The sequence below is a fragment of the Hydra vulgaris genome, chromosome 09 (assembly GCF_038396675.1).
Source record: "Hydra vulgaris chromosome 09, alternate assembly HydraT2T_AEP".
Classification (NCBI taxonomy): domain Eukaryota; kingdom Metazoa; phylum Cnidaria; class Hydrozoa; order Anthoathecata; family Hydridae; genus Hydra; species Hydra vulgaris.
In genome coordinates this window covers 13021103-13035988 of record NC_088928.1, presented here as the reverse complement: position 1 = coordinate 13035988, position 14886 = coordinate 13021103, and the positions used below count along the sequence as shown (strand labels likewise).

At 26.7% G+C, this 14886-nt stretch overlaps 1 protein-coding gene across 2 annotated transcripts in view; it reads right to left on the bottom strand.

Annotated features, from left to right (window-relative positions):
• LOC100202624 (rab3 GTPase-activating protein non-catalytic subunit) overlaps window positions 1–14886 on the bottom strand; it is a 127365-nt gene that overhangs the window by 20965 nt on the left and 91514 nt on the right. For both annotated transcript variants that reach the window (XM_065804764.1, XM_065804765.1), the window contains exons 20-23: window positions 12568–12990; window positions 12342–12358; window positions 12062–12142; window positions 5698–5797 (exon numbers count right to left, since the gene is read on the bottom strand). In XM_065804764.1, the coding sequence (XP_065660836.1) occupies window positions 5698–5797; window positions 12062–12142; window positions 12342–12358; window positions 12568–12990 (621 nt within the window). The remainder of the gene's footprint in view (window positions 1–5697; window positions 5798–12061; window positions 12143–12341; window positions 12359–12567; window positions 12991–14886) is intronic.

Genomic DNA, 14886 nt, shown 5'->3' with positions numbered 1-14886 from the left:
GGAAGTCAAAATATCATCCAAAAGTTCAGATTTCGTTGTGGGTTTTCAAACTTTTCAAATTCGAATAAATTTTTGCATTTTAGTATTGTGAAGGGCTATTAGCAAATATTAGTAAACTTTTGGATTTATGTTAACATTTTCTTATAAAGTTGTAAATTTTTAAGAAATGGAATCAAAAATAGAAGTAAAAAAAAAACGTTATGCAGAATACCAAGCTAATTATGTTTCTCGGAATGCTGATAAAAAGAAAGAAATATCCAGAGTTAGATCTAAGAGATATCGAGAAAAATTGAAAGCCGATCCTAATAAAAAAGCAGCTTATGCTGCTAAAGCAAAATTAAGAGTTTTAAAATGTCGCGCTTTAAAAAGAAAACTTTTAAATCAATATCAAAGACCAAGCTTATCTTTTAAAAACGTTCAACAAAGAGGAAAAGCATTCAAAAAAGTTTTAAAAGCACTACCAACTTCAAAGGAGAAACAATCTGAAATTCTTTCTATTCTTTCAAATAGCTCTGCTTGTAAAGATAATTCGGGTCTACCTCCAGCATGTTCAATGCTGTATGGTCTTTCTGAAAGCGATGTTTTAGCAGTTGTAAACTTTTATAATGAAGATGAAGTTTTCCAAATATCACCAAACAAAAAAGATGTCACTCGAATTCAATTATCTGACGGAAAAGCAAACAATATTCAGATACGTCATTTATATTATACGTTAAAAGAAGCTTTCGAGTTATTCAAGGAAAAGCATCTGCACATAAAAATTGGACTCAGCAAATTTTGCGACCTTCGTCCACGCAATGTAAAATCAGTTACAAAATTTCTGCATAATGTTTGTGTTTGTAGTTTGCGTGAAAATATGCGATTTGCCTTAAATGCATTAACAAAATTAATTCAAGCGCCTTCAATTAAAGTTGGATCTGAAATGATAAATAACTTTGTTTGTGAACCGTACACATACGATTGCGCCTATTACAAATGCGTTGCATGCAAAGGTATGAAACAGTTCGATAAACACTTGCAAACTGTTAATACATTTGGTTTCGAAGTATCCTGGGACGAGTGGAGAAAGCCTGAAACTAAAGCATATGCAAACATTGAAAAAATTTCAAAAAAGTCTACTGTAACAGAACTCATCCAACACAGCGATATCAGCGATGCGTGATAAGTTCGTTAAACACGCATTTGTAAAGAAAAACCAATCAATAATTTTTAATAAACTGAAGGAGGTTTCGATGAGTGTTAATTCTGAAATTGCGGTAATCCAAGTTGAATGGGCTGAAAACGCTAGGTGTTTCTATCAAAATGAGCCACAAGCGGCTCATTTTGGTCAAAATCAAGTTTCTATCATGACCCTAGCAGTCTGGAACATTGAGTTAAAAACATTTGCCATAGTTTCAGATTCAACTGATCATACTAAGTCTTCCGTTATACCCTACATTGACAAAATCCTTTACTTTATTCCTGATCAAGTCAAAGAAGTACACATGTTCAGCGATAATGCCACTTCTCAGTTCAAAAACAAAAGCATTATGGTTGCAATGGTTGTGTTTGAAAAACGTTTTCATAAAAAATTCTTCTGGCATTTCTTTGCAGCGATGCACGGGAAAGGAGTGGTTGACAGAATAGAAGCTACTGTTAAGCGAATTGCAGCCTTGAGAGTTGAAACTAGTCAATACGAAATCAGGTCAGCAGCAGATTTTGCGTTAGCATTACAAGATTTGCAAATATCTGTAACTCACATGTCAGAAAACGATACAAGACAACAAAAAAATGAACTTGGATTCAGTTCAATTTTAAGTTATTCAAGAAAAATCAAAGGTATATCAAAATCACATTATTTTTATGTTCAGAATGATAACGTTGTTCCGATGCTATTTTCACCTGAGTATAATTAAAATTTATTACAAAATAACAAAACTTTTTAAAATGATTTTAATTTCGTCTTTTTGTTTCGTCACTGAACGTTGCGTCACTGAACTGATAGTTTTTTTTCTGTGAAATAAAAAGATATGAAAACTTTATTGTTTGTGGCTTTTTTTATGACTACCTTATTGCCAAAAAAATCTATTAAGTCAAGCAAGAATTAAAATTTCAGCGAAAACTCCATTTAAAAGTATACTGATAAAAAAACACTTTTTTCCGCGTTGTGTCACTGAACTTATATTTTAATTTTTGCTATGTAGCAGTGTTATGTTAGTACAATTGTGTTTAGTTTATATTATAAAATTTTAATTCAAGATTGATTTAGAGTAATAAAAAATTATTTTTGAGTTATAGAAAAATTTCTATTAAAAAAAATCTCTCCGCATGATGCATCACTGAACTATGGAATTGGCTATATATATATATATATATATATATATATATATATATATATATATATATATATATATATATATATATATATACACACACACACAGTGGTTATAGTGGGGTGAAAAAACTTTTTTTATAAAGTATAAACCATTCCACCAATTTTTTTATAAATTATATGTAAAAATATATCAATGATTAGGCGGGATGGTATTTTTAATTTACCGAATACCATCTTATTACTTTTTTTTCTCCGCTTCGAGCACCGTATATTTATACATATATATATATATATATATATATATATATATATATATATACATATATATATATATATATATATATATATATATATATGAATTTCAGAATTTCACTTTTATATATATATATATATATATAAAAGTGAAATTCTGAAACTACTAACAAGAAATTCTCTATGAACAACAATTTTACGATTACTGCTGGAATACAACAATCAATTGATAAAATATCTGCAATAACAAATCTGCAACACAATAAAAAATTGATAAAATTGATAAATATATTAGATATGCAGGTTAAAAAATCTTTAATAATTGGACTTTGTATTATAAATATTTTCCAATTATTTAAAAACTGTTTGTTGAAACACTTAGACAAATTCTTAACATTCTAGTAAAGCCAAGATTTATGCAAAATATTAATACCATTAGAGAATGACGAACATAAATTCAAAACTCTTTTGCAACTTTAGTAAATGTCTTTCATTTGACATGTTGTAATATTTTGTTTAACTAAAAACAATGCTTTTTTTTGTAGCTAATTCATTAGTATTTTCCATAATTATTATTTGATTTTTTGCTAAAATAACAACAACCTATAACTAAAACAAGTTTAGAGGTTTATAACATAACATTTTGCATGGATATAATAATAATACTCAAAATTTTCAATGTAAAAAAGTATTTTTAAACAAATATTTCAAATTTTCTGCAAATTTTTAAAATGTCCCAAACTTTTGATCACGACTGTAGTTTTATAGCAAAGAGGTTTTTTTAAATTCTTTACAGGTCTTTAGAAAAAGCTTGATATATAAAATCTCTGAAAACACAAACTATTTTAGCTCAAAACACAGTGTCAAAACAATGTCATGTGTCAAAGCACCGTGTCAAAACAATGTTTGACACTTGTGAATTATCAATAAAATGTTATACTTTTAAGCAAATAGATAATGTACTTTTAAAAATTGTGAAAATAGATAACAGGTTATGTTAACAGTTGCCAATTATGCAACTATTATAACTATATGAAAAAAAATTGCTTATTTCTGTTTTAATGGAAAATGCTAATTAATTAGCTATAAAATGAATTTCTTAGCAAGAAATGGGTAAGATGGCAATAATGGGACATGCAATGAACAATAAATAAACACAAAATATAAAGTGCATCAGACAACTTGCTAAGTTGTGATAAAAAAATGATTAGCATCAGTCACAAAAAATCAATTAATTCACTGAATACTAAAACTTGACCAACAAAAATTCAATTGAACCGTGATGTCTACTCTCCCTTACCTAATTGTAGGGAGGAGGGGGGCAAAAGGGGTAAATCTCAGAGTTTGGGAAAAAATCTCTTTGATTTCAATTAATTACTACCCTTGCCACACCCCCCCCCCCAAACAAAGAGTTTTTTTCCAAACATCCAACCTCTCTAACAATTAACTCCCCCCCGGAAAAAAAAAATTTAAAAACATAATTATACATGTGAAAAAACAATGTATTTCAGTAGTTAACATTACATAGTTTTTTTTTGCAATTGCCTCCCAATAGTTTTCAATTGTCCCTCCATTTTTATTACATTCTATTATTATTTAATTAAAATGTCAGTTCTATTTTTTAACTCGGCGCATTTGCTTATGTCAGTTTGGGCTTATGCAAAAACTTATGTATCAAAAACGAGACTTGGAACTTACAATTGAACTGCTGCTTTCTAAAGGACAATTAACCAAACAGCACCCCCCCCCCACTTGATATCTACTTGCGCTGGCCCTAGCCTGTCGCTAACAAATGAACTACTGACTTGGAGCACCATGTTCACAGTGAGAAACATAAAAAGCTTATTAAAGTGTCACCATCACCGAATGAGTTAACGCCTTTTTTCAGCCTAAAAACTCAAAGGTGTTGCAGAAAACCAGTTATCAGTAGCATCTGAAAAAAAATCTATTACAACCATTACTCTGTGATAAAACCATAAAGTCTTTTTGGAGCTTAAATACTTTTAATAACTACAACCATTATCACATCATTATAATGTTTCTTCTCTTTCTCTTTTCTATAAATATAATAGGCACTGCTCTAAAGAGCTAGCATCTTTTGTGCCATCTACTAAAATTCATTTTTATGTTACTCCTCATTCAATTAAGTCTTATCCTTTTACTGTGACTGTTCCTAAGTGCTCCAAAAATTCTTATTTGTCTAGATTATTTTCCTCGGACATCAGTTCTTTGAAATTTGCTTCTTTCATTTTGTTTTCCTGATTCATCTTACTTGAAATCTTTTAAGCCATCTGTTAATTGTTATTTTGCTCTATGAACTTCATCTTTCCTCTTCCAGTAACTTCCAAATCTAATAGCGGTTGATTGCAGCCTTGTTGGAAGTCAAGATGTTAAAAAAACAACTAATAACTAAAAGTTAAAATTAAAAAAAAAAAAAATTTAACAACTAGGACTTACAACAAACTTCATATTTATTCATAACAGCAACACAATACCAGCCCTCGGATTTAGGGTCAGCATTTTTCAATGCCAACCTAGAAGTGTTTGAGGTTGGCAAAAAAGTACCAACCCTTTTTCTATGTTTTATGGTAAAACCTTTGTATCTAATTTTTTTGCCAACCTGATACAGATCTCTAAAACATTAAGGTTGGCAAATTATTGTCGACCTCATTTTTCCTGATTACGTGGCTGCAATAAGTACATTACGATACGTGGCTGCAGTACGTACATTTGTGAAAAGTTGGTTAAGAAATAATGATATCAAAGTGCGGTAGTGGTGTGAAAAAAGTTAAATTATTTTAAACTTTTTTAAATGTCAATTTTTTTTATATTGTCAAAAGTCAATATAAAAAACATAATTAGTTGTTGTAAACAAAACTTGTTATTAAATTTATTAAAACTTGTCAAACTTTATTTATTCATTGCGACTATTGTTGTCATTTAAAGGTAAATTATCATCATTAAATTAAGAAAGAAATTACTTTTTACTTATGGTAATGATTTTTTATTAGAACTATTTATTTTTTTATAAATCACTACTTAAAACTTAAAAGGAAAAGCATAAAATTTATAAAAAAATAAAAAGGAATACAAATTAAGAAACTCAAAAATCTATTTAGCAACATCTTTACCTTTTAAAGAGCATATAGACGATACAAGGCAACGCAATATATAAATAGTTGAAAGATGTAACACAATATTCCCTTCCAGGCAGAAGTCGATCAATAAAATCTAAATGTAATATTTCAATACAACTTGTAACAAAGTCAAAACATTAACTCTAAATTTTATTCATAACATATTAATCTGTTTGAATATTATTTATTTAAGTATTGTTTAAAAATATTTATTGAAGTAAGAGAAATAATAAAATGTGAAAGAACCATGGCGAGAAAACAAAATAATGATAAAATTAAAAAGAATACAAATAATAAATAAAACAAAAACAAGAAAATGATGAAATATATTTTAGTTTGAATTTAACTGAGCTTATTTCAAATAATTTTTTTATTAAAACTTTGGAAATTCTTTTTTAATCTAAAAAACTTTAATTTAATTTTTTAAATGTTTTTCTATTTTGTTTGGTATCTCTGGCAACAGTTAATTTAATAAATACCGGAACATGATAAAAGAAATTGCAGTTGTTGAACTATTAGGATGTGTCAATTTTGGATTTTTTTAAGAGAAAAATTGGATAGATACTAAAAGTTGCAGAACTTCATGGAGAATCAAAATATGACGTTAAAATTTGAATTGAAAAATTTTTTTTTTAGGTGATTTGACAGTTTCTCAAAAAAACCCAGGTTTTTACTTGAACATTAATAAACTTTTGTTTTACTTTATTTGATAAATATCATGGATATAAATGTTGATTAAAAGTAATTTTGATATAAATATATTTTTTTTTAGAATTTGTATAAAATTAAAAAAATAAAAATTTATTTCAAAATTGGACTTTGAATTTAAATTTTAATTTGCATATTAATTTAAAACTGAAATTAGATTGAGATTAATTTAGAAAATATTAAAATATTTTTCGATGTATTTTAAATACAGTTTGGCCTAACACTGCTTAATAATTTTATTGGTATAGATGTTAGAAATATAGTAAGATATTAAAAAAAAAAAAAAAACTAAATTGTTTCAATAAATATGATGAATTTAATACAAAAACATTTAATTCAAACTTTCAAGGTCTTGTCACTACTATATTTAGTTTCTACTTGCCTCTTGAGTTTGGAAAAATTCTTCTCTCTTTTCATGAGTGTACAACTTTACTTAAAGCTTCAGTAACTTGCTTTACGCAACATTTAACAGATTGTCAATGACATGGTCAAATTAGCACCTGAATAGGGTTCGATAAAAACAATAATTTTGGAAGTTTTTAGAGAGGTAGTTAAGACTGATTCATAAACCAACAACTCCCATGATATCAGGTCAACCAATTTTTCAGTATTACATTTCAGAACAGAAGTTTTTCTTGGTCTAGGAGAAGAATCACCTTTTTGTAGATCTTTATTTCCAGTATCTCTAATATCTTTCATCTTATTAATAGCTACACTTCTATCCTCTTCAGTATTAGAACACAACAATGTTTGTAGTATACATTCACTGAAACAAAACTAAATTTATTTTTAAGCTGATCTTTGAATAGAGTGCGATACTATTTTAATGACATTTTCCTTTTTGAAATTTGAGTTGCTGCAGCTGGTAAAGTACATGTTTAGGACCTTCAATCCAAGAATGTTCAACTTTGATCTTAAACCAACAAGGAAAATAAACACCCACAATGTAATTGGTGTTAGACCTTAAATTTTCTAAATCTTTACCTTGAATTCCATGTTTAGAGATCCATATTCTACATATTCTGTTAGTAGCAGTTAGTTAGTAGTACCATCTTAAATGTGAAACAGGACCAATTTGTAATAAATTAAATTTTGGTGGTAAAATACCACTTCTAATAGCACAAACAACTTTAAAACCATAAAATTGATCTGCAGTCAAGTCATTTATTATTTTATCATCAAGAGAAATAAGTGGATTACCAACTTGGATCCATACTTGATCTGTAACCAGATCAAGTATGGATCCAATAACACCAGACCATTTATTGTTAGATTTTGTTTGACTATCTAAATTGGTTATAAGATGCCTCAGTGGCAACTCATTTGTATGGAATAGACATATAAGCCAAAAAAGTTTTTTTCCTAACTTTATTTCTATATGTTTGATGACTCCACCCTCCCAACCAGTGTTTACTTTGTAAAGCCTCCACTGGCAGCCAGTAAAAACTTACCAATACCTCTCTCAGTTAACCATTCAACAGTTTTATTTGCTATAATCTGTTTAATACTTTTTATTTCTATCTCTGGAGTGTTCCTCCAGGTTCCATACAAACAGAGTAATGTTCTTCTTTCACAGTTACTGGAAATTTTGCATTTGAGTCATCAAGTTGAACTATTTGTTTGGTTTCATCAATTTTCTCGTCAAAAAATATGCATTTCACTTCTCCGCTTTTTGCTATTTTGTCAAAATCCTTACTAAGATCAGAGATAATTTTTTCCTGCGCTCTAGACACTTTACTATGGTCAATAACATATAGCAATTGCAATGCAATAGCTTAAATGATATGCCAGCATAGCCCATTTTTTTAAGTTTGTTTTTCTTCTGATGCAGATCTTTGCCAACTATTTTAAACAAATGTTTTTTGTGCAAATGTTAATTCATCGGAGCCAAGTGTCTAAGCAATTATCAGTATACCACCTGTTATATTTGCAGAAATAGTTTTTGGTTGTTTATTATTCTCAGCAATAAAAATTTCAAATAAGTCAAATTCAGAGAGCTTCATTGTTATTAAACTATAGATATAAATATTTTTGTTGATTCATTATCTAATAACTTTTTTAACAAAATAATTTAAACTTAAAATAATATAATTTAAAATATGAACAAGTTTACATGATAAGTAAAAATATTATATTATTACTAGATATACCACAACTCTCACTTTTGATTTTAACTATTGCAATTTGTTCATCTTAAAACAGATTTCAATGCTGCAATATTTTTTTATTTATGATTGTACTAATTAGATTAAATTTGGTCAAAAAAAAAAAAATTTAATGGAAAAAAGGGCAAGAGGAGGAGGGGGAAGGTATTGTTCAAAAATTGGTCTTAATCCTTTTTTTAATTTCTAGACATACACTTTTACTGAACACATCTTCCCCTTATGAAAATATGTACAAAATAATGTAAAACTATTTGCATTAATATCTTTTAATATATTTTACAAAAATTTAAACTAAAGGGGTTCATTCTTTTTTGTATAAAAGTGCACAATTTAGTTAAAAAGCAATTTATTTCTTTTCGTTATAGGAATATATGGGTTAACTAGCGCCAACTTAGAACTTTTTGAGATAAATCGTTTTTTCTGATAAAAAAAATTAGTTGAAAAACACTAAAATTTTGCTAAATTTTAATTGTTTCATTAGGTATTACATGTAAAAAAAAATTTGGGCAGTAATCTATAAAGTTAATATTCACATTTCCATAAAATGCAGTATAAGATTGTTTCTACCTACAATTATTACATTAGCACTGCTTATATAGTGACATTTTTCTTATATGTTATAAATTTTTCTAATATGTTAAAAATGACTTTTATGTATCATTTATACCTATTGTCTATCTTTTGCAACAAATTTACATTATTCAAACTACTATATTTTCTGAATAAATCATGCTTTTGAATTAATTTCTATTTTAATGAACTGGAAAATTATTTGTCTTTTAATAACAAATAATTTAAATTTGTTTTGGTAACACTGATTTTTGCGCAATGCCCACTGTGCATTAGAGTTTAAAAAGGATCTCACTTTTGCCATAACATGGAGCTCACAGTGGCTGGTGAACTTTAATTCAGATAAAACCTAAGTTTGTTCAGCCTATCGCTATCGCAATAATTTAGATCTTCCTTTATTTATAAATGATAATGAACTTGATGAGTCATCTACCCTTCATCTACTAGGGTTAACTCTTATTTCCGATCTTTCTTGGAAACCATATATCAAATCTATTGTAAAATTAGCATCAGCTATTAATATATAGATAATCCATATTTCCACTCAACCACTGCACAGTGGTGCAAAACTTCAAAAAATTGGCCATAACTCAAAGTTTTTCTAAACATAAAATTAATTTTTTATTTTTTTAAAATGAAGTATACTGCTTATATCATCTAAAAATATATAGGTTTGTTATTTATGTTTATTAACAGGAGCGCTACACAGATTTAAAAGACGTCATTTTTGTAATAAATTTCCATTAAAAAAGTGCAGAAGTTATAATTTCAATTTTTTTTTAATTACTCATAAAATAAATTTTTTTTTTGCCAGTATATTTAAGACATCTTAACTTCTACGTCAAAAAGATTTCACTTACTTAAAGTGAAAAAAAACTTTCAATAATTACTATAAAAAAATGAAAAAAAAATGCAACTTTTTGTAATTTTGGATTCGCTATTTGTTTTAAAGACATCCTTCTCAAGCTAATCTAACTCAATCTTTGTTAAGTTCTGGTTATGGTAATACCTCATAAAAAAATTCAGCTGCATATATTGATGCATTATGATAAATTTTTAGCTACTAACACGCAACCTTTTTTTGCTCTAATATTCTCAATGTTTATAATTCGTATAAAGAAATTTTAAATACTAAAATATTAAAATTAATTTTTTTATTTTAAATAATTTCATAAGTTCTTATTTTTATTGTGAATTTTTTTCATGTATTTTATTTACACCGCCCGAGGGGTAGAAACATTTTTTATTTTATTTTCCTATACTACAAATGGTATATGACACTCTTCAAAAATTCAGTTCAAATTATCAAGTTTTTTAGTTTTTATAACAATTTTAAAGTCAAGTACTTTTGATGCATTTGGCAATGGTTAACTACAATTTTTTGAGTATTATTGGAATCGCTTTATTTATTTCCATAGAAACGATTTTTCTATTTTAATCAGTTATACAAAAAATATAATATAAATAAGATAATGGTGCAAAGATAAAAATAATATTTATAAATTTATATAAAAAGAACATTTATCAAAATATTAATTTACTTAAAATTACTATGTTAGTTTATTAATGTTAATCATAATAGTACTCAGGCAAATCAATATCACTATTTATCAAGTCTATTATTTAAGTCGTAATAATCCACAAAAAAAAAAACACTTTTTTCTTTGTCTGCCTCTTCTTCCTTATTAATCTCTACTTCTTCGTCTGTCTCTTTTTCCTTATTGGTGTTTTTTTTCTTTATCACTCTCTTCTTCTTTAACCAAGTTTTTCCTCTTCCAAGTCACTTTGCCTGGTTAAATTTACTTTTTTGGTATAAATTTTTTGTTTTGGTAAAAAATACATTTTTCATGATTTTATTTATTTTAAAGTAAAGAACTGTTGACGCATTTGGTGGTTTTTGAATCGGTTTTCAATAGAAACGAATTTTCTATGGAAAACCGATTGAAAAAAGTCAAAATTTTTGAAGCTTCAGTAACTTGCTTTACGCAACATTTAACAGATTGTCAATGACATGGCCAAATTAGCACCTGAATAGGGTTTGATAAAAACAATAATTTTGGAAGTTTTTAGAGAGGTAGTTAAGACTGATTCATAAACCGACGACTCCCATGATATCAGGTCTGCCAATTTTTCAGTAATAAAGTTCAGAACAGAAGTTTTTCTTGGTCTAGGAGAAGAATCACTTTTTTGTAGATTTTTTACGGACAATATTGTCCTATAATGTCGTTATTCTGTTTAAAAGAAAACAAAAACCATTTATACTTTCATGAATAAGGCTAATCACCTAAGAAAATATTATTCTGTTTTAAAAAATTTAAACAGATTTGTGTTCTCCATAAAATTTTACAGCTTTTACTTATATCGCAAATTTTATTAAACCATTTTTTTAAAAAAAAGTCTGAAATTGACACATTGAACTATATACTTACTTTTTTTTTTTAAATGTCAGATGTTTAATTTATCACCAGATTTTTCTGAAGTTTAATATTTATACCAAAAAATTATTTAACTAACTATTTCAATAAATTATTTCTGTGGATAAATAAAATAATTAACTAGAACAATAATTATTAAAAATATAGATTTTATTTCATGTATTTTAAAATTATTATACATTTAATTTAATTCTATTACTTATTTCAATTCTTAACAAACTGTAAACTTAACTATTTCAATTAAGGGTACATCATTACAGCAGAACGGATCTTGGGATAATGGGAAATTTGGATTTTGTGATATTTAACATACATAAGTGATATTTAATATATATAAGTGATAATATAATATGTATATAACACTTAATTGCTAGCCATATTAAAAAAAAGAAAAAAGAAAAGAAATTAATTTACATTAAAAAATATAACTAAACTAGATAAATGTTACGAATGTAATATAAATAATTTAAATGCAAATACCAGAATTTGCTTTGGAGGTAACTTGGAAGTTTCAAAGATCATTGACAGTTTGCTTACAGGGAATAAACCATCAATAGCATTCTAAAATGTAGTTAATGTCAATATAATTCAAAAGTATTTTAGTTAATATGATTAGTACTTAATTATCTAATTATTTTAAACATAGGATATTTAAAAAAATTGAGTTTTGTCAGCAAAAGTGACTATGGATAAACATAAAGTTTTGAATGATGCTAAAATCATTATATGTCTTTTTAATTGTAAAAAACTGATGACAAACCTTGAACAAGAATGTACCTAAAAAATTAAATGCTATATATTTTTAGATACTAAAAAGATTATTATTGTATTTACATACATAAATACATACATACATACAAACATATTTACATACATAAATACATAAATACATACATACATAAATACATACATACATACATACATTCATACATATATATGCATACATAGATAGATATATACATACACTAATGCATGTATTCACTTACCAAGTTGAATAGTCAATTCAATATTTAAATCATCTTTCACTTCAAAGTTGGGCAAAGCTTGTGAAGTGTGATTCTCTTTACAAAAAAACTCTTTGATGTTAATATGAAAGCAATTTAGAAATGAAGCAACACTAATCTCTTCATTAAACAAATTTTTTTTTGTATCTATGCAAAGATCTTTGTAGCTATTTAGAAGATGAACAAACTTTTTACACTCAGAAGAAGTTAAATGTAAAATAGTTTCTAGATCCTTGCTCTCGCCATCATCTGTATTAAACTCAGATGAAAAATCTTGAACTGAGAGATCGACATTATTAATCATTATATACATATCAATCAAATGAAGCTGCGCATTGCAAAACTGTAAAAGTTTACGTCGTTCAGATTCGAACTCAAGATCTTTTTCTATGTCATTGGCATTTACTAAAAAATTAAATTAATTTTACAATCATAATATAATTAATGAATTATATAACATAGTTATATAACTTGAAATTATTATCATAAATTAAGTATTTTATTAGAGATCAAACCCTTAACGTAATGTGTTGATGTAAACATAATGTGTTATTGTTAACATAATGTGTTATTGTAAACACAATGTGTTATTGTTAACATAATGTGTTGATGTAAACATGTGTTATCACTAGCATAATGTGTTATTTCAAGGGTTTGATATCTAATAAAATGGAATCTAATAAAGGCCTTTTTATAACTTTATTTACATATGTGATTATATGTAACTATAATATCGAAAATTTTATTTCATTTAATTGTGTTTTTTGGGTTTTTATTACAATTAAACACACTGGGAAGCTCAATGAATGCGGTAGTGGTGCAGCAATATATGTTTCTTTACTTTTTAAAAAACAGCTGTTTTACTGTTTTAGAATTTTTAAAAACAGCTGTTAATAGTCGTTTTACTGTTTTTTAACTTTGGAAAATAAATGAATACTCATAGATGCTTAATAGTAGAACTATGACTTAAAGTCAAAAAAATTGATTTCAAACACTTGACAGTTTGATGTATTTTATCAACTTGATAAAATACATCAAACTAATTATAAATTGGTTGATCTAATTATCAACTTGCATGAGTTCTTAAGTAAATAACTTTATTCAATATCATCTTCACACTCATCATTTATAATTTCAATATTAGTGCCTTTGCGAAAAGAATAATTTTCATTATTATAATTATCACAGGTGCCACTTATATCTTCAATATCATGCTATTTCTCATAAAGTATGCCACATACTCCAAAATGTAGACCATGGTTAAGATAAAAACTAATTTTAAATGATTAAGACAGAAATGACCAATAACATCTAAAGTTCCAATATAATTCTTATTTACAGAAGTATCATACTGTGTAGATGCCAGCAAATATTTTTTTTATAAATTTTTTAAAATAGATATTCCTAAAACACTTAGATGTTGTTTGATTATTTCAAACATATCAAGCGCACTGCATTTACAAAATATTCGAATTAATCATGTTTTATACGGATGATGTCAATTTTATCAAATTATTCAAAGTAGTAACCTCATTGACAATCTACAAAGTAGTAACCTCATTGTCAGTCTACAAAGTAGTAACCTCATTGACAGTCTACAAAGTAGTAACCTCATTGACAATCTAAATTTTACTTTATTGGCTACTTTTAAATTTATGGTTTTTATTTTTTTTGCTTTTCATCAAAACCTATGGGCAGAATTTTCATTACATTGCATTCATTAGAGGGGAGTTTAAATCCATCTCAAGTTATTGACCAGAAATTGTATCTATTTCTGGTTATGGCTCAAATCATAATGTCATCGATAGCCAAGTCAGAGTCCAACCAAATCCAACTTTTTGTCTCTTCTCACTTGCTCTCTTATCTGTTAATATGATCAATTCTGTTGCCTTATCAAAACAAATTTTTTTGAAGTGATTTTTTGAAGTAGTAGTATAATTTTCCATGATGCATTTAATTATTTTGCTACAACGCTGACATAGTCCTTACAACTCTTTTGTAATTGGATTTTTCCATTTTGTTGCGTATGTCCAGACTACTAGTAATAGCCTGTGTGATTAGTTTTTTTTTTTTTTTAATGTTAACTACTAAACTAAAACTATTTCTTAAAGTTACTTATTATCCAAAAACTATTTATTAAACTGTTATTAAAAAAAAAAAATCAAAGCCATTAAAAAAAAAAAAAAAAAATTAAAACCATTAAATTGTTTTAAAAACAAGTCGCTAAAGAAACTTTTTTTTTTTTAGCAATTTTAACATTTTTTATTTGAAACTTTTATCTAAAAAATTCTTACATTTTTA